The following is a 19,618-nucleotide window of genomic DNA, read 5'->3' on the forward strand; positions in this document are numbered from 1 at the left end:
GACACTATTATCAAGTGTAAGGTTTAAGATCCCTTCCTGGAGGAAGATCCCTTCTCTGTAGGAAGAAATGAGGAGGGTCAAAATACCTGGATGGTCTCAGGGCATGAAGTAAGGGAGTGCTTGGGATAGGTCTCCACATCAGATTGTCCTGTGCTCCCTGGCACTGACTGAATTGCAACCCAAACACAGAGGCTGGGTACAGCCCACACTGGCAGCTAGACTCCAGGATCTCTGTGGATTCTCCTCTCCAGTGTTAATAATTTGCCCTGTCATGTCCTACTAGCTAGATGAAGCAAGTGTAGGTTTCCAGGAACAAGCTGCACGCCTGCCACTTCTGCTTTGTAAAATCAACCAGCAGCAGCTGGCTGCAGAGATTTCATAAGAGGGAGGAACTCATGGGTTAGAGGCACCTGGTCAAGGGTTTCTCTGGCTGCAGCTATGCCTGGGAGAAGCTCCCAGTCCTTGCCTCATGAGCTGGACCAGATCTGCAATCATGAACTGACAGCAGGGGGAATGGGAGCATGTCCCAGTCAGGCAGAATGACCTTCTGTCTCCATGGGCAGGACAGCTGAGATGCAGCTCCCTGCACCCAAACCATCTATCCTCCCATTACACCATGGCCTCCTACTTAGCCTCCAGCTGTTACCCTGGCCAAGGGGAGGAGAAAAGCAGGAGTGGGATGTAATCCTGTCACGTTGTGCTGACAGTGAGTATTCATACTTTGCAGCTTCCTCTGAGCATCTGTAGCACTGATTTCCTTGTCTCTGCTCTGTCCAGCTCCGCGGGTGAATTCCTGAAAGCGTTGTGAACTAACTGTGCTTTCTAAAGGCCTGGAGAATGAGGACATTATTTACTTTGGTTGTCGATGGGCATCAAATGGTGTGAAAGAAATGTATGCCTTAACTCCATTGCTATCTGGGACCAAAATAACAGATAAAAGGAGAAAATCTGTGGGAGTCATCATTATGTGGAGTTGCCATGGAAATAGCATGAGAGAACTTAGAGGAGAGCTATCACACCATGTCTCCAGGAGGGCACAAATCTCCTGCTAACCTCACTCCTTTTTATCACATTAACAAGCAATATTTTTTGCTTTAGCAAGAGTTGGAAAAACATCAAAGCACAGTTCTGACATTTTTGTCTATCCCTTAATTTCTCTGGCCAAAACCTCCCTGATCCCTAAAGAGGTGGAAAAGTGAACCCTAATGCTATTGGTAAATTGCCCTAGAAACCATTTGATAATTTCAGTAAAATGAAAGAAGGATGTAATTTTCCCCAGAAAATATTACTGACTTTCTTGAAATCATAGGGGGGAAAAAAATGAAAACCCCCATCCTTTTTAAAAATTTACTATTTTAAGACTTATTTTCAACTTTAAAAAAAGACATATTTCATTAAAAAGACTTATAAAATGCTGATTTCTAAGGAAAAGCATTACAGTTTGAAGGATCTCAGAATTTCAGTGAAGTTGCACATTCAGCTCTCCATTGTGCTCTTCCCGGCAGGCCATGGATCAGTCCTCTGGCGGGCAGTCCCCACTCAGGACTACCAGTGATGGCTGTGGCAATTTGACCCAGAGTAAACTACCACTTGGATCCAGCTGCTTCTGAGTATAGACACACAAGTGTGAGCAAATGAAACTAGTTCTGTTCTTTACCAAAATTGTTGGCCCTGCCTGTAAGGCCTCACATTTTGTTTTGCTACATTATTGCTCCAGTGCTGAATATTTTTTCCCACCCCTTCTCCTACAGATTTTTAGTGCTTTGGGCACTGCAAGACTGTATCTGGACACCTTTAGAGACAAGAAGGACCCTAAGCCTGCAGCCAGGCTCCACAAGGTAGAGAGCAGACAAGAAAGCCTGGAGCAGGGCAGCAGCAAAGCCTTCATATTTGTACCTGCTCCCTTTCAGCAGAGCCAATAAGTGGGAAAGGAAGGATGCCCAAGAGCCTCCAATGAGACCTCATCTTCTCCACTCACCAGTACCAGTGCTGTGGCCCTGCATCAGTACTACAAGGGCAAGTGAGATGAAAGGAAGCAGAGTAACAAGAGAGGAAGCCAAAGAGCATGGTCCCCAAATGCTCCTTTAGGGGTCAATTCAAGTTATGTTCCAGTTACTGACCCCAATTCTGGCTCAGAGCACCAATCTCAACTACTTAACTTCTATCACATTTGTGACTCCACCTGCAAAAGCTGGGATCCCAAGTGATATAAAGGTCTGCATTTGTAAATGTCTCTCCTATAGAATAGCTAAAGCCATGGAATTAATTTTCTTGGGGTGCCAACTTTGGCCCAGGCTTCTTCTTTGCTTATAGCTCTCAGGTTTGCCATTATGGCAATAATTTCAACTTTCTTCCCTAAAACTGTCTTAAAGAAAGAAAGGAAGGAGGGGAGGGGACAGGAAGGTCTCTTTTGATATCCTCATTTCTCAGGCAGAAGTCTTACAATTGTCTAAGAGAAAAAAACTGTTGTGTTAAGTTCTTGTAGATTGTTTTGTCTCTTTGCTCAGCATCAACTTAAGATAAAATTATACACATAATTTTATAAATGCTATTTATAAAGTTGTGGATACATATTATGCATATTTTGTGCCAAAATGAATCCATTTTTACCCCTATGAAATTACAAGTCCCAAACACTGAATAAGGGGCTATTTTTAAGGCAGTTGTTGCTGAGTAGCATCTCTCTGTCTATAGCCATGGGAATAGACACCATTTTTAGCTTCTCATAGTTCTGGAGCTGGATTTGTTCCAGAAGAGTTTGTCACAACAGAGAGCGATTGAATGGCTATTTATGATAAATGGATTTGTGGATTACGGGATCAAACATTTCAGAAAACAACTGTGCTTACCTTCACATCAGGACTGTTTGGGGAGCTCCTGTTCATACCCTTGTGTCATCTCCCAGGAGCAGGAACTGCAGTCACCGGGAAACTCTGTCCAGGTGACAGTTCCCAGGACAGTTTCCTCATCTCCCTGGTGTGCCTGCTTGTATATTGGTGCTTTCAACAGAGTTATCTGGAAGCAGCTGCCTTCAGCATTGCTTCAGGATTGTTACTTTCACATATTTCATTCCAAGGAAAGGGAAAACATCCAGAGCCTTTTCAAATGCTACTGCCTTAGCATCAGGAGTGGGAGTAACTTGAAAGGTGAAATAAAAATCCCTGTCTGTATCTGCAATTTTTGCTACATTCTGTGCATTCTGGGCTTTCATTCAAAATAAACAAATTTTTAAAGGCCAAAAATTAAATCATATGCTACGGAAAAAAAACCTGGTTTTTTCCCCCATTCAGAAATAGCATCATTGCAATGAAAAATAAATGAACTCTTGTTGCCTGTTAACAAACCAGTTCTGTAGAGAGCTGTCTCTAGCCAAACAACTCCCTTGGCTCAAGATCTGGCCTTCATTCCTAGATTCAGAGAGAAGACGTGTGCAGCCATTTAAAAGCTGGTACCAGCCCTGCCTGGAGCATGCATCTGAGAAGCAAAGCGGGGAACAAGGCACTGCTGGCCCCACAGGTGAGCAGTGCCACTGCCATGCCCAGTGAGACGGAAGAGGTGAGGCATGAAGCTACATAGGGGTCAACACGTGGTCAAAACAACAAATTCACCTGGGAGGAACAAAACCACCCCTGGGCATTCTATGTGCTTGAAACTGCACCCATTTTTTCCTTCTCTATTTGCTCCAGACTCTGTTTTCCCATTTGGATCAAGCAAGCACTCCAAAACCCACAGGACTGCTTTCACAGTTTTGAAATTGGCTGGGCAGGTTTCCAACTGGAGGGTGTTTTAGACCAGGTTCCCAAGACACAGTCTCATAAAATTGTCATTTCTGTTTCACTGCCTGCCTCGTGACAGGGAGGGGTGCTCAGAGCAGTCTCAAGTGCTCTTTACAGCTCAGAATTTCACCCCTCCTGGGAAGCAGCGCCAAAGATGTCCTCAGAGGAAGAGCATTGCTTTCCACAAAGGCGTATACCAGAGGCTTGTGCAAAGCAGATGGCAACACAGCGGGAGGAGAGTCATGCAGGGGATTTCCAGGGAGATCTTTGTTCCCTGGGCCCTGCTGTAGGAAGGAGACATAGTCTTTCTAAGGCAGGGCTGTAGAAGCTGGGAGGCATCTCTTGTTCCTTCCCTGTGTTTAACTTTGCTGCAGCCATCAGGGCAAAAGCCCTATTGGAAGGGATTTGTCTGTCTCCCCTGCCAAGCTCTGCCAAGGTGAAGGGCCAGTGTGTGAGTTATGGGGTGCCCAAGACATTATGTTCAACCAACCCACCCTCACACCACTCTCCCCTGAGACAGCACAACCTACATATCAACCTTCTCCTTCCTACACCTCCACAAGATTTTTTTTCTCCTCCAGCCTAGGTTTCCCATGCATAGGTATTGGTGTGTGGGTGTGTTAGGGTTTAACACCAGCCAGCAATGAAGCACCACACAGTTGCTCACTCTTCCGCCCACCCTGATGGGATGGGGAAGAGAATCAGAAGAGTAGAAGTGAGAAAACTGGTGTGTTGAGATATAGACAGTTTAATAGGTAAAGCAAAAGCCATGCATGCAAGCAAAGCAAAACCAGGAATTCATTCACCACTTCCCATGGGCAGGTAGAAATTACTTTTATCACTGAATATTCTGAGTTGGAAGGGACCTATACTTCAATGAGCCAGCACATGTTGATTTGGAAAGATGTTCCTTTCCAAAGCTGAGTCATGAAGAGGATTGAGAAACTCTGCAACCAGTGATTAAACAAAAGAAACATCCACGAGCAGGGAAGTGCTGAAAATTGTCACGCTGAACACTACTTTTTATTTCAGTTCTTTGCTTTGGGTAAAAGGTTTCATTTGTTTCATTTGTCTGAGCATGATGCATTTCAAATTTCAGATCCTCTCCTCTTATTTTACAGCAACATTCAATTATGTTGATCTTGTACTTCTACAGTTGTGTGGGAAGGTGTCTGAACTTTTTGTCTAATGGTAGAAGACACTTCAATTGCTTTTTTGGACTCCAATTAGGAAAGACTTTACATTAAACACTAGGGATATAAAAAAAAAATTGAACAAGACTGGAAAACAAGGGAGAATATTTGCCATGGCAATCTTTCTCTATTTTCTTTTGGGATATGACAAGTATGTGCTGAAGAAAACACATCCCCAACACACACATCTCTTAGACCCAAACCCACCTAGCTTCCCAGTCCAGGCACAGGAGGGGTGGGTGGTGCAGCTGCCCACATAGCACAGGCATGGGCTCTGCTGTCCCACCTCAAGGAGCTCCAGTGTCATATCACACTGCCAGTGTCATGCTGCACACCCAATCCCACACTGTCACTCAAGTCACAATGAAGGTCAAAGTGCTGCAGCACGTGGTATCTTTCAGGATGTGGTTTCTGGGATATTTCACTTCCACTGCTACTTTTAAAAATCTGCACATTAGATCCAGGTTCCTCGACACAGTCTTCTCCCAGGGATTGCACAAAAGATATGCCTGAGACTTGCCTGGGACCTTGGGCTGCTGATCAGTCAGACCTCTCACTCAGTCTAAGAACATGCACCCAACTCTCACCTAGGCATAGGGTCTGGATGTGGAATTTAGCAGACAGATCCTCAGGAATCAAGCACTATTTGCATTGACCCATCTTCTGCAGCAGCTCCCACAAAGGACTAGAAAAAAAGCATTTGCCATTGCTGAAATCTGTCTTGTGCAACGGATTCTGCTGAGAGCAAAGCAGATATTATGAATGAGCTGACAAAACCAGCCTGCTGTTGGCATAGGCACCAAGCAGAGACAGAGTAGCTACACTGGAAGTGTTTCATCCATTACTGTCAGAGAAGTCACATTTACCACTGATCCCGCTCAAATAAATCATGTTGCCAAGCAGTTTTATAGAGGCGTTGTACATCCAAAGCTACTTATGGTCCTGTTAAAAGAGATGCATTTCTTTTTTAGCTCAGCGTGGCTGAAATGCTGCCACAGAAGAAAGAGTCGTTGCTCAGAGGACTATTGTAAAAGAGGTATTTTTGTAATTACAATAGGGAGGAACCATGTGAGCTAAGGAGCCACTATCTTCTTCCTCTGACCCATCGCCTTCAGGCAGCATTGCAAAGCTGAAAATTTGCTACCACAAGCACAATAGCTGCTCACACAGTCTTTGCCATGGGGATTGATGAAAATGGGGAAATAATGATGTTACTTCCCCATTCACCATAAATCACCTACCCCCTCAAAGTGACTGGAGTATTACAAGTCTGACCAGATTTATATGGACAACTTAACCAGTTAGCTCTTTTATAAAGCCTGTCATCTTCTTAATGCAGTGTTAGATACATTTAGGCATATGCCTACAAAAGAAAATATTTCTTTCTGAAGCTAACAAAGCTCTCATTCTAGCAGACTTAAAACTTTGGTCTGCAAATGTTCACCCTGTGGCTGTGTTTGCACTAACGAGTTATTCAGTGACTGCAGAAGCCAACCAATAGATCAGAGTAGCTGGTCTACATCCACACTACATATACACATATTTATACACATAACACACGTACATATATATACATAGATACGGTTTGCCACCATTAATGCCAGCAGGAAAATTCCTTACTAACAGGTAGAGTAGCTTAGGAAGACAGCATATCCAGCAGAGCTAAGTCTACATGGCACGTGTATAATTTCCATCAAGATTATACTTTTTGAATTTGGCTCTGTTTAAATGTAGCCCTTCCCATGGCCAGTTGTATCACCATCATACTGCTGCTTTGCACAGCACTGGGAGGGACCTGCCCATCTGCTAATAAGCACCAAGGGCACTCCTGTCTCTGGAACGCAGAGATAATTCCCAAAGCCATCACCCTGCTGAGCCTGTCCAGCCCAGCAGGCAGCACAGGCAGCTGTGGGGCTGCTCCACTGCACTGACAAGTGAGGCATTGGGAATGAGGTCACAGGCAGCAATGTGGTCTGCGATGCACAAACCCACTGCATCCCAACAACCCAGAAAGGCAGCCTCCAGCAGTGACCACGTGCCTTCGCAAGCAGAAACATCCACCGTCCAGTTTTCCCTGTACTGTTTTTTTAAATCCACACACAACAGGTAATGTCATACTGCCCTGTCAAACAACAGAAGAGTACCAAAATCTCTCATTTCAGCATTTGCTTGAGGCAGGAAAGGGCACTGGACAGGCACAGAAGAGAAGTAAGGAGGTCTCTAGGCAATCTACTGCACTATTATCCCTTGGAGAACAAATACTGGAGGGAACAGAGAAAAATTTTTTTTTTTTATTTAACATTAGTTCAGGAGTCAATTGCGTGTAACACGGTGCCTGTGGCCATGCTGGCCTCGGGTCAAAATCCAGAACACACCTCTGGCTTCTGGCCCCAGCAAAAAGAGGTTTCTGGAAATCCTCCAATGTCAACAGTGAGTCTGGCTGTCCAAACAAACATGCACTTGCAGTGGCAGAGGCATATCAAAGAGCTGTCTGACGCAGCTGCCTAAAGAGCAACCTGCTGGAAACCATCAGCCAAAGTGTATTTCTATTTTTCCATATGTAAGGAACTCCTTGCCATAGGACAAAAGGATGCCATGGATAGTAACTTTAAGTCTAGAAAGCAACTGGACAAATGCAGGGGATAAAGTCTACCTGAATCCATCAAGCAAAATAACAAAAAATCCCTCGGCCACATTGTACTAGAGATAGGGAAATATTTAGAGGAGGTATCACCCCACAGTCGCACTGATTCTGTAATCTGTCTCAGGTGTCCACTACTGTCCATCCCTGGCAGCAGGGCACTGACCTACACAGGCCTCAGTGGCACAAAATGTGTAACATTTCTGGATTGTAGATCAATGTTGAAAATCAGTCCTGAGTATTTGCTTGAACACTCATGTGTTCACTGTCTGTGAACTGCAGCCACAGACACACACCATTTTCCTCAGGTGAGCAGGCCCTACATTAACACAAATGCATCACTCAAAACCTCTTAGAGGAAAAAATGAACAAGGAGATTATTTCATCAGCTCCCATTCTGCACAGTCAAATAATGCAGAGCCACACCAGGATACCTAAAATAGCAATTTATTGGGAAAAACATTATGACTATTTATAGATGCTGTGACATGATTAGTACCCGAAAAAGAAGGATAAACTGGCAACCTACAGTCTAGCAAATCAGCAACTCCCAATGAGCTCACAAAGTCAATGATCAACACAGAAGTTGTAAATTACAGTATTATATTTATTTCAAAACTCTTGAAAATGCAGACAAAACACAGTCATCTTTGCATACAGAAAAGGCAATTCAGTTTGCTTAAGGCTTTGATATAATTTAACACTGTTTATGAAACTCTATCCTGCCTGCCACATGCAAAAGGCCAGTAGCAGGACTGCTGTAGGCAAAGCCTACAGATGTGATTACTCTCACAGTTTGGTCAGAAGCTCTTGCTCTCTGTTTAGAGTGTATGCATGTTATGGAAAAACCCACCATGCTGCTGAGATGAGCAATTCTGTTCAAAGTTTATAACTGGTCTTCCTAACATTTGAGATTTCACAGGATAAATTTTGAGAAATTTCAAGGTTTTGATCATTGCAGGACATTCACCACTTGAAGCCAGAAAGGACTGTATCCACAGTCTAAACACAAGTTTCAAAATGAACCTGGGAATGCATAAATCAGACAGCACTATGCTCTTTCATTCCTCACCCACACAGGTAAAAATAATATAAGACATGAATAGGTCCCTTTGGATTTAGGAATGGGCTTAATAATGTATTTGCTGCTTAAAAAATTTATTCAAAAGTCTAATCCTTTGTCTGTCTTGATTTCTCTTTTCATTCTCCCTCCTCTGCATTGCAATCACTTACTGCAGCCAATAGCTTTTCCCTTGTTGTTTGTTTTTAATTAAATGATATCTGCTCTTTTTACCCATGAACTAGCTCTTGCACAGTCCCCTCAAGTGACTGAAACTCTCTCATGAGGTCCAGAGCAAAGCTCTTTTATGGCTCAGCAAGAGAGAAAAGGAAAGCACAGAGAAACTCCGGTTTTCTCCTTTCACTCCTGAGATTTGTTCTCAGAAAGCAAACAGCTTGATCAGCCAGAAACCAAGACGCCATCTGACAAATGTCTCTTTCAGCTCCAGGGGAAAATGGCCTTTGGAAAGGACCTGAGCTTTGGGGCACTTAATCATCAGAGGACCACACCTCTTTTAGTAGAGGTAACAAATTATACAGGCACCCGCAGCAGCATGGTGTGGGAGTGTGTTCCCACTGAGGGCATCCTGCTGCGTCCCTGGCAGCGCCCAGAGCTAAAATGCTGTTTTGATGCCTGACAGTTCGATATCGTTGGTCTTCCTGAAACAAGACCCACACTTGCTACTGTGTTTGAAGTTTCCAAAAGGCTATTCATCATCTGATGTAAGTCCCAGTTTTCAAGAATAGCCATGTTCTCCTCTAAAGAAAACAGCTGCTCTGAGTAGCCCTTGAAAAACAGACACCATTTAAGAGAAGTTTTTTTAAAGATTGGCACCCACAGCAGTTTCACTGTATGTTCACCATTCTTCAAAGGCACCCTCAGATCACAAATGATAAGCACCTACTTTCTTCCCAGCCTGTATTTTTCTAATTCAATTAGATTACCACAAACATTTTAGCTTTGGCCCTTGTATAGGCTAGTTTTAAAGAAATGTTACACAACAGTAACAGGAAGGTGAGGAAATGATCTGAGGGTCTCCAGGTCACATTGTCCAGCTGCTAGCTGAGATCAAGACATAGCACACTCCAAAATGTCTCACCTCAAACAGAAGAAACAGCTGCAAACAGAAACCTGGATCTTTCTCTAAATGACATTTCTCAGTCAGATGACAGAAGCGTTGATCTCCTGCACACACTGAATTAAAGGATGTTTATTTTCACTGTGCTGTGCTGGCAGCAATGCCTGTGTCCCTTTAGACTGCTTGTGGAATGGCAAAGATAAAAGCAGCATTTTACAGCTGCAGAAAACTCAAGGAGATAAAAAAGTCACTGTATGACTGTATGCACTTTCATCATGTTCCCCTGCCCGTCTCAGGTGAGACTAATAGTCTGCCAACACTTGGACGTGACTCCTGTCAGGCACCAGTCTTGCTAATTAACTACTTCTGGCTTTCTCAGCATTGAACTATGGTAGCGCAAAAGGAGATAAAAGCAAGCCACAGAGAGATCAAGAGAGTCTGAGTAGCTGAGGACCTGGTCTGCAATGAAGGAGCAGGACCATCAGAAGGATCAGCAAGTGTTCTTCTAAAATGGCTGGTCCATAAAAGACTAAGGCATAGGTGTGGAAGAAGGCAATGATAATTTTTTGCCTCTGCTGAATTATTAGTTTATTTTAAAGAGAACAGGGACACAGTGTGGGGAGGTTATCAGTGCAAGGCAGCAGCACAGGGAGCCAGCTGTTCACTCTTTCACAAACCAGACCTCATTGCGTCGTCCATAAGGCTTCATAGGGGGGTCATAACCATTGCACAAGTAGAAATCCTTGCGGTATGCAGCTTCACTCCCCAGAGCAGCCTTCAGCTTGGCAGCATAGTTCACGTAATCCGTCTCTTTGGCATAGCCACCAAACTGCCTGTAAAGAAATCAAACACAGAGAGGTGTTGAGCAGTCCTGGCAAAGCACAGAAAGGGAGAGAGAGAGAGAGAATATATAGGCACGGTATATTTAGACACGCATTTTGGTCCAGGTCCCGCCAATATCCACTCATGCATGCACTGTTCATTGTGAACCAGCACACTTCATCTGTGATAGATGAAGTCTCAAGGGTTACACAACCAGGGTGCAATCATCCATTGGCAGACCCCAAATGGATCCCCCCAGACAGCCCCATGTGTATCACTCAGCAGAATGGCCCTGCCTTTTGAATCAACACCATAACAGAGGAACAACTTTCTAGGGCATAAGGTTATGTCCAATTCAGCTCAGCCCACAGTCCTTACACCAGTGCTGTCAGCAACCATATTCACTGTGGTGTGAACAATCATCTGCTGGAAGCCTGATTATAAAGGAAAGCCAAACTCTAGCTAGCCCAAGAAAAAGGGGAGGTAATTGCCTACAACAGAGACATTGGCAATCATAGCACACGATGCTATTTAAAAGGGGTGGGCTGCAGTGAGTCTGGTTTATGTGGACCTCCCAACAACAGGAACTGTTTCCACATCAGCCTGCACCTCACCACTTTGCCTCAGGGCCAAGCTTTGAGACAAAACAGCCTGATATTGCAGAAGTGGCCCACGCCCAGAGCAAAGGCCAAGCAGCAATTGCAGGCAAGGGACAAGCCAGTTCAGAGTTAGCCAAAATAGTTCAAGCAAGAAGGCAGAGAAACCTCCAAAGAATTAAATACAAGGTGAAGATCTTAGTGCTAATGTGATACTAGTTTTCATCCAGGCTGCCAGTCAAGAGCCAAAGACATTCAAAGGTGATTTGAAGCAATGCAGTGGGTGCTTGTTTCCATGGTGAACTCTACTGTGAGTGCACCTAAATGAGACTTCAGCTGACACCTGCAGTTCGATGGGAACCACATCAAAGGATGTTCTTGATGACTACAAACTATTTGGATCCCAGAAAGTGGGGAAAACAATAGTTTTTTGATAATAAAAATGACTCAGTACCTTTCAGGGCCAACCTCCACAGCTGTTTAACCAGTGGAGAAAAATCCATATTCCAAATCATTGCAACATGACTAAAGGGAAGAAATTACATAAAACACCTGTCTTCAGTGTAGACATACTCCTCCATCTCTACCACATGCACCCCTTGTCCAGCAAGTCACCTGGTAAAACAAACACTTCACTTCAGAGCATGCTAAAAAGACCTCAGCACTTGGGACTGGAAATCCCAGGACGCATTTTTCTTACGTGGAATAAATGGTCATCCCCTGTCTCTCTTCAATCTTAATGCTTTCATCGGTAGGACAAGGAGGGTTGTCTTGAAACTGGCTCGGGATCCGCAGAGACACTTTCACTTTCTGCTGAAAGGAGCCATCTTCAGCAGGAAAAGCAGTGATGGAGACAGGAGCAGTCATGCCCATCCCAACCCCTGAAAGAGACACACAGACACTGCTAAAGAAGTCTAGGTTCTCAGGAACTCACAAAATTAACAGGAGATTCACAAAAGCTAATTTTAGTTTAGGAAAACTCCTCATACTGAATTTCTTGTATACTCAGTCAGGAGTGGGCTCCAGAACAGTCATATCAGGCTTCTGCTTGGGCCAAGCTCTCACTCCACACAAGGACCCTGGGAGACAAGGGCCACAGGTGATCTCCAGAGGGCTTTTTATTAATGGTGCTGGTTTGGTGGTTCTGTGAGACACCCTGTTCTATTGACAAATCAACTTTAACACAACAGGGTCTGTAGCTCCAGGGCAGGCCAGTGGCACATAAAAATCTAAATGAGCATCTAAATTGATACTATCTGCACTTAGTTGTGAACCCATAGCCAATACTAGGTGACAGAAGCTTTCTCCTAAACCCTTCCAAATCCTTCCAGACATCCTACAAGTTCCAGTGCCCCAAAACACAGTGCTGTTACGGCTTTAAACAGGACTGTCCATGCTGTCCACACTCCAGGAACAGCATGCTTTTCCCCCACTCATTAGCACCGAGGGGCATCACATGGTACTGAAGACCATTTTTCTTCACTCCTCTTGCAGGAGTACAGAAGCTCCAAAACTCAGGATCAGGCAGCCACAAAACCAGATGAGATCAAGGCATCTTTCTCATTTATTTTCCTTTGATACCATAGCTGTGTTTGTGTCACATGTTATAGAAGGCACCTTTTCTACTACAGCAACAGGGATCATCACCTTTCCAAAACACGCTGCTGTACGTGCCATTTCCCACTGCATCCAGCTCCTACTCTCGTAGAGACTACACCAGTACCTCTAGATGCTGGAGAAAGGTGTGTGAGCACACGAATACACCTCAGAACTACTCTGTAGTTGTCTCCTGCTACAAATGGTTAAAATGCACATACTTTGGTAAAATGAGAATTAGAAGCAATCACATGGAAGTACTGTTATAAAACATTATGAAATACCATTAAAAAGGAAGTTCATTGTTCACTACCCTTTCATGAATAAAAACAGCCAGATAAAATATCAAGGCCGTAACAGTTATTTCACTGCCTACAAGGGCACATCACAGAACCTGTGTCCCAGATACCCTGGATTTCATCAGCTACTGCTCACCGAGGGAGCTGTGATAGATACGTCTGCCTGTCCTCATGTTGTACCAGCTGCAAGGTAACTCCTTCCTGCTTAAACAAATAATTTTTGACATTTTACCCTGAAACAGAGATGGGTTACAAGTGGACTCATAGCATGAGTTGACTGGGCACAATTTAAACTGTGACAAGTTTATTTCTCCCAGTGATGAGCCATCCCCATCACAGACCCCTAGTGCTGGGAACCACAAGCCAGGCGGGCCCCATGGTGTCATCGCCTCCATCCATCCTGCCTTCACCAAGCCTCAACCACAAACATCTGCCAAGCCCTCTGGGCCAGGCAGCATCTCTCACCCTTGTCGTTGCTTCCTCCGACGTACTTGAGGAGCTTCACTGCCCCTTCCTTCGAGGCTTCGTCGAAAGGCTTCCCCACCAACTCCACCGCCGCAAACCGCCCTCCCTCGCACTCCCTCTCCTCGTAGCTGACCTGCTCCTGGGGAAGGAGGTGGGGATGGAGACGCCGCCAGGAGGAATGCGCTGCCCGGAGGTGACACCCTCCTCCCCGCACAGCGCCTCATCCGTCCCCGCCGGCGCAGAAGCCCCGCAGGGAACAGCGCCGGCCGCCCGCCCCGCCACCGACCTTCTCGCCCTTGCTCAGCACCCGGCAGGGCCATGCCTCCACCGTGCTCAGCAGGGAGTTCTTGACCATGCCCAGCATGCTGCCGCGCCGCTCGTTCCGCTGCCGCTCGGCTCGGCTCGGCTCTGCCCCGGTCAGCCCCGCTCGGCCGCGGTGGGAGGGCCCGGGGGACGCCCCGCCGCCTGGAGCTCGGCCATCCCCCCGGGGCGCACCCGGGGCCGGGCCGGAGCGGCGGGACCGGCAGGGAGCGGGCACGGCGGGGCTGGGGCAGCGGGACGCAGTACCCGAGGGGGAGGTGATGGAGGCGCCGGGAAGTGTGAGGAGTAACGGAGTGCGGGAGCAGGTGGTACTCATCTGGAGGAGAGAGATACAGGGGAGAGGAAGTACTGGCGGAGCGTGTATAGTGGCACAGTGCTCCGGCAACTGCAAAATCATAACTTTTTTTTTTTTTTAAAATTTAATAAAACGAACTAAAGGGGAACACGGTTTTTAGGTTTTTAAGACAGTGAATTTAAGGCAGTGCTCTCTGTCGCTGGATGTTGTAAGGTTTAGGAGAGAGGTAGATCTTAGAAGCCCCTAATAATACTTGGTCTCCCTCGACTGACCACCCAGCCAGTCACCTCTGTTTAAAATTCTGTCCAGATCCCTTTCCAGAAATACATGTAAATGAACTCAACTGAGAGCTTAGATGGCTTATGTATCTGGATATATTTATATGCATAGAAGACTTGGAACTTCATGACCACAAGTGGTTTTTTGTTGTATAAGCCATGTCAAAGGACAAGTGCTAGGTAGAGAAAATGCCTTACACAGGATCTTTTAAGAAGAGGTTAGCAAAGGCAAAAATCAAATACCAGTCCCTGGGAATCAGTCCCATGGATCAGAGCAGCTTCCCCAGGCAGATGAGACAATCACCTCGAGGTGGTTGCTCAGCTGGACTTCTGCCTACTCAAATCAAAGGTGAGAGGTGCAGAAGTAGGCTGACACATAACTTTCTTATACTCTTAAAGAGCAAAAAAGAAAATTGTAAAAGAAATACGACATTAAAGCTTTTCCACCTAGAGAAAGGGCCATGCAAAGGCAAAGAAGTTACAGAAGCTGGCTGTGATCATCAGATCAAACAGGCCGTGTTTGGGTCAGGGAGCTGGGCTGGAGCCTGGCATGGACTTTCACAGAGTGAATGACGGGCTGCTATCAATGATGACAAGGCCACAGACCTAGTAATTTATTAACCATTTATATTTTTTTGCTTATTCACCATTATGCAAGAAATTGGAGAATTGTAATATACATACATTGCATGCTGCAATTTATTTGTTCTCTTTTAAAGCAAATGGTGAGTTTCTCCGTTGCGCTGAGAAGTTTTTGCCAAGAGTACCAACCAGGTAGGAATACCTGGACTCCTTTGTCTCTGGCAGAAGCTGGTGGTAAAAAGGTAAAAAGTAAAAGCATGCAGTGATCTGGTCTGGCCTCTCATCTCTAGCCATCTGTGACTGAGGGAAGTCTCACCTTTCTGTTTCAAGTAGTTCTTAATTATTTTTATACAAATTCAGATTGCCTGATAAAATGCTCGTGTCTAAGATATGCCATGAAAGCTGACATTTATGTTGTATTCTTCCTTGAGATAGGCCAAAATAACCAGCAGTCCCTACAGCCCCAAGCAAAGCATCCCTTGGAGGGGCCAGCAGTGTGTGCAAGCATGCAGCTGATTCTACAGCACAGCCTAGTAGCTCTAAGTGCAGAATAACAAGAAGTTAGGAGCCTTTCTCTCCTGTTATTCCTTGTAATTTATGTAAATATATTCTGGGATCAAAATACTGTACATTTCCTGAGAAATTATGATGACAACTTCAACAAAGGCACAATTGTATCCTTTTATCAGCCTTTTCACAGTCCTGATTTTTCCCTTCTCTAGCTAAGCTGTGTTTCAAATTCCCAAGCAAAAGCCAAAGAGAGAGTTTTCAAGTTAGAGTTTTGTTATTTTCTGAAAACCTGAACTCAGAGAATTTACATCCGGGAAATATTTATCAGATTGTCTTATACACTACTCATACCTCCCCACTCAACTAACTCTCAGGTTGCAGCCAAAATTCTTACTGTATTAATTCTTCTGGTTCATTCTAAAAGATTTCATATGAAACTAGTTTTTTCCCCTTTCCCTCTGGAGGTTATTGTAGTGTCACTGAATTTCCTTCCATTAACTCAGGCTTTGGGAATCCTTAAATAGCTTGTCTACATCCTCACTGCTTATGACTGGATAGTGTTTGCAAAACAACTATCATGCCAGCCACCCCCACAATCATTTAGACATAATCCATTCTTTATTTCTGTTCTCATAAATTGCTTCATCCAGGCCTCAAAAAAAAATAGTTTCTTTTCCTCACTGCCTCTCCTGTATATGTTTCAACAGATTTCATGTACACAGTTGACTGCTGTGTGGAAATCTCTGTACTGGATTTATCTTCAGAGGCCTGAAGGGCAAGCCCACTCTATCCTCTGTTCTGTGTGTAATTTGATATCTGCACTCTTTTATATCACCAGCTTTATTGTCAGGAAGCCACAGGCAAGGACAAGCTGAAGGCAGTGTATTCTGGGTAATCCCTGAGGGACCAAAGTCTTTGGGGTGCATAGTTGTTAATTTTCTACAGATCTTAATTGTGCTAAAGGGTCTTGGGAAATGTCTGGAGGTCAGTGCTTGCACATGGAGAAACTCTACTCTGTGAGTTAGACACCAGTTGAAATCTGTGATTTTGGGGATTGAACAGTCTCTTAAGCTGTTTTGGAAAATCCTTCGTGACACCTATCTATGCCATTAAGTATCTAAATAGTTTTGAAAAGAAAATCCCATGGTTCCATGGGTCTTGGCAGAAGTCAATTCAATGTCTTTCAGAGTGCTGAACATATCTGCTGAATAACACGGTTCTGAGTGCACAGTTTCAGGTAGGTAAAAAAACACCTTTGCCGAAGGCAGATGTTCAAATTTGGTCCCTAGCAACTAACATATCTTCAGTCTTGAAGGATGATGCACAGACCAAGGTTATCCAACCCTACCCATCCTCTGAACATGTGAACGTGGAGAATAGGTTAAGGCTATATTTTGAAACAAAGCTTCCTCTCCCTTTCCCTGCCCAGCTGGAAGTGCCAAGTACTAATCCATCTTTCTGAATACATCACTCGTTCAACTCTTTTGAAGTTCAAATTCCCCAGCTGTTTCAGATGGACTGCTTTAAAAATAGGATAGAGAGAAATTCACCTGATCTTTATAGAAAGAGCTTCCTCTGGTAAGCAGAAAGATTGTATAGCCTAAAGGTATTCACGCTCAAGTGGACTGAGCTTGTCAACTCTTTTTGCTTGGGACACAAACAGCCATCACTGAAGAACGGGGTCAAGTTTCACCTACTGACCTAGGTTTGGAAGGCAGCAGCAAAATTCGGAAGTTCTGGTCTCCTTCTAAAAGCTGACTTGTGTGTGCTTTGCTTTATTCTCTCTAGCAGCATCCCATTGAGAAAGGCTTAAGCAGATGAAAAAATTAAAGACTTGCCCTTTTTTTCAGGTAGACAATTAATTAACTGCTCTGAGGTCTCCTGCGAGCGTACAACCTTCTCCTATGCATCGGAAGTCTCCGCAGCTGAGTATTTCCACGCCTTTGGCTCTGCAGAGCATTCAGTCGAAGGGGAAGGATGGTTTTGCTGATGACATTGAGGCGTTCGTTCAGTTCTTCCAGCCTTTTCCTTATCGACTGGACTTCCCTCACGAGATTGTCCACAGCCGCGGAGACAGGACGGAGACTACGGATAGAGTCATACAGGAGAGTAACTCAGTTTAGGAAGTATTCCTGAGCATGCAATGTAATTTACCATGACCTTGTGTTTCTTAATGGGTAAGGGCCCTTAATGATGAAACAGCTGCAGGCAACTATTAAAAGATGCTTCCAAAGCTACCCTTCCCCTTGGGTGTTGGGAATTCATCTGAGGTGCCACATCTGAACCCAGGAAACTGTCAGCTTCAGGATCAGCATGGGCAACATGGTCTTTCAACCATCTGATTTTAATTACTATTATTTAACTAGGAGTAGACATGGAGGCTGGGCCAGTGATTCCCGTGCAGTACTGTTAGTCTTCTACATTTCCAATGAACCTGTCTGTGTCCTTGCCAGCAAACTCTTAATTGTAAACCCAGTGCAGGAAATATGGCTGGATAGTCTCATTACATCTTCCTGGACTAAAGTTAGAACTTTCCAAATACAGGATTTAATTTCATCCCTGTTAATCTTAGGCACCAATGAATTTCAGCACTGTCAGTGTAAAAGCTGTGATGAATTCTGTGCTAGTATCAACAGCCATCATGCAGCCAGTGAGAAATCCACTAGATGTCAAAGACAACATATAATCTATGAACTATATCCTCCTGAAACTCCAATTTGTACAGATATTTTGTGACCTTTTGACTAGTGCCTACTTTATTCTTCTAGCCTTTCCTCTTCTACTGGCTCAATGGGTAGCAACTGCAAACAGATTTTTTTAATTGTTCCTAAAGAGAAAGATGACTTATGCAAAATGACCACTTGCTTTATGAACAATTCTGATTTAAGTTATATTAGGTTTCTAATAATTCCCAGTATTCCTCTCTTCTCTCTCTCTTTCATTGCCTTTCCCACTCTGTTTCTGGAAATATGAGATTGAAGTAAATTTTGTGAGTGTGTTCAACAGTTAATATTTCCTGTAATGCAAAGGGGAAATATGATGACATGAACTAGTGAATGGCTTTCTCAGATCTGTGTGTTAGAGACTGAAATAAAAAAACATCAGGCCAAATTAGCTTCTTCTCCCTGCCTTGTGGCCAAGTCTATGTGTGGATTTGTAGCACAATTCATTTTTTCCAGCCTGTTCTCACAGAAGTGAGGTGCCAGGGACATTTTCTTTAGGATAATTCTTGTTATACAGTGATGGCAACTGAGAACATTTCACAATAGTCAGCAGAATATTCAGTTTACTGATCTGAGCAGCTAGCACAACAGATAGCAAGACATTTCCCACTAGCTGAGCAATATGAAAATTCATCTTAAAGAAGATGAATCCTGCTCAAGGAAGGACACCCAGGAGAGGACTGAATCCCACCTCTAGATCAGGGGAATTACCTGGAGAACTCAGGCAGTAGAGCATTTGGGTTGTTCAGTAGCATGTGCTTCATCTGCCAGAAGATGTCATTTCCCCATTTCTCAAGGGTTTGAGTAATGCTGTTAACACCTTCTATGTTGACCTTGTCAGCTAGGTTAGCAGGATGTCCATAGAACAGAGGAAAATAAATGTGACAGAACAAGAAAATATGAGCCAGTGCTCTGAGTTTGATTCCATTCCCCATCACAACTCAGTTGCAATGAAATGCCAAATATTAAACATAGGGAGGATCTAAATTTAAAAGCATAATTCTCTGCCTCCAGGTGCCCAAATTTTCTGCTGTCACTGGTTACCCCATGTGATTATTTCTAAAACCATTTTTTTCACCAGAAGTCTCAGCAGCTACCTGGGAATCAAAAAAGAGCAGTCATGAATAAGTACTGTGCATCTCACTCCAAGGACAAAACAGACAAATCTGCAGCTCTGAGTTACTGAATGCCTCCCATGCTGACCCGCCACCATGACATCCTACCGCCTTCTCTGTAGTTCCATTTCTGATGCTGCTCCAGAAAATCCTCCTGGGATTTACTGCAGGGCAAAAGGATGAAGAGGAGGAAAAGAGTAAGAGTCACCATGATGGTTGTTGCAGAATCTTGACTTCCCTCTGCTCTGTGGAAACAAAAAGTCTTGCT

At 44.3% G+C, this 19,618-nt stretch overlaps 1 protein-coding gene across 1 annotated transcript; it reads right to left on the bottom strand.

Annotated features, from left to right (window-relative positions):
- Positions 1-8,050: 8,050 nt before the first annotated feature.
- HEBP1 (heme binding protein 1) lies at positions 8,051-13,952 on the bottom strand. Its single transcript, XM_050325319.1, has 4 exons — positions 13,813-13,952; positions 13,527-13,665; positions 11,867-12,047; positions 8,051-10,581 (listed from the first exon to the last, which is right to left on the bottom strand). Exons 1-4 carry the CDS (start codon positions 13,888-13,890, stop codon positions 10,410-10,412), a joined length of 570 nt encoding a protein of 189 aa, XP_050181276.1. The 5' UTR covers positions 13,891-13,952; the 3' UTR covers positions 8,051-10,409.
- Between the last annotated feature and the right edge of the window lie 5,666 nt (positions 13,953-19,618).

This window comes from Myiozetetes cayanensis, unplaced genomic scaffold (genome assembly GCF_022539395.1).
Source record: "Myiozetetes cayanensis isolate MyiCay16 unplaced genomic scaffold, myiCay2020 scf3, whole genome shotgun sequence".
Taxonomy (NCBI): domain Eukaryota; kingdom Metazoa; phylum Chordata; class Aves; order Passeriformes; family Tyrannidae; genus Myiozetetes; species Myiozetetes cayanensis.

Excerpts from the sequence above, each read along its gene's own strand:
- HEBP1 (XM_050325319.1), bottom strand. The coding sequence starts at position 13,890 with ATGCTGGGCATGGTCAAGAACTCCCTGCTGAGCACGGTGGAGGCATGG. Across the intron at positions 13,666-13,812 it reads TGCTGAGCAAGGGCGAGAAG|GAGCAGGTCAGCTACGAGGA; the intron begins GTCGGTGGCGGG and ends CTCCTTCCCCAG. Across the intron at positions 10,582-11,866 it reads GGGATGACCATTTATTCCAC|GCAGTTTGGTGGCTATGCCA; the intron begins GTAAGAAAAATG and ends ATTTCTTTACAG.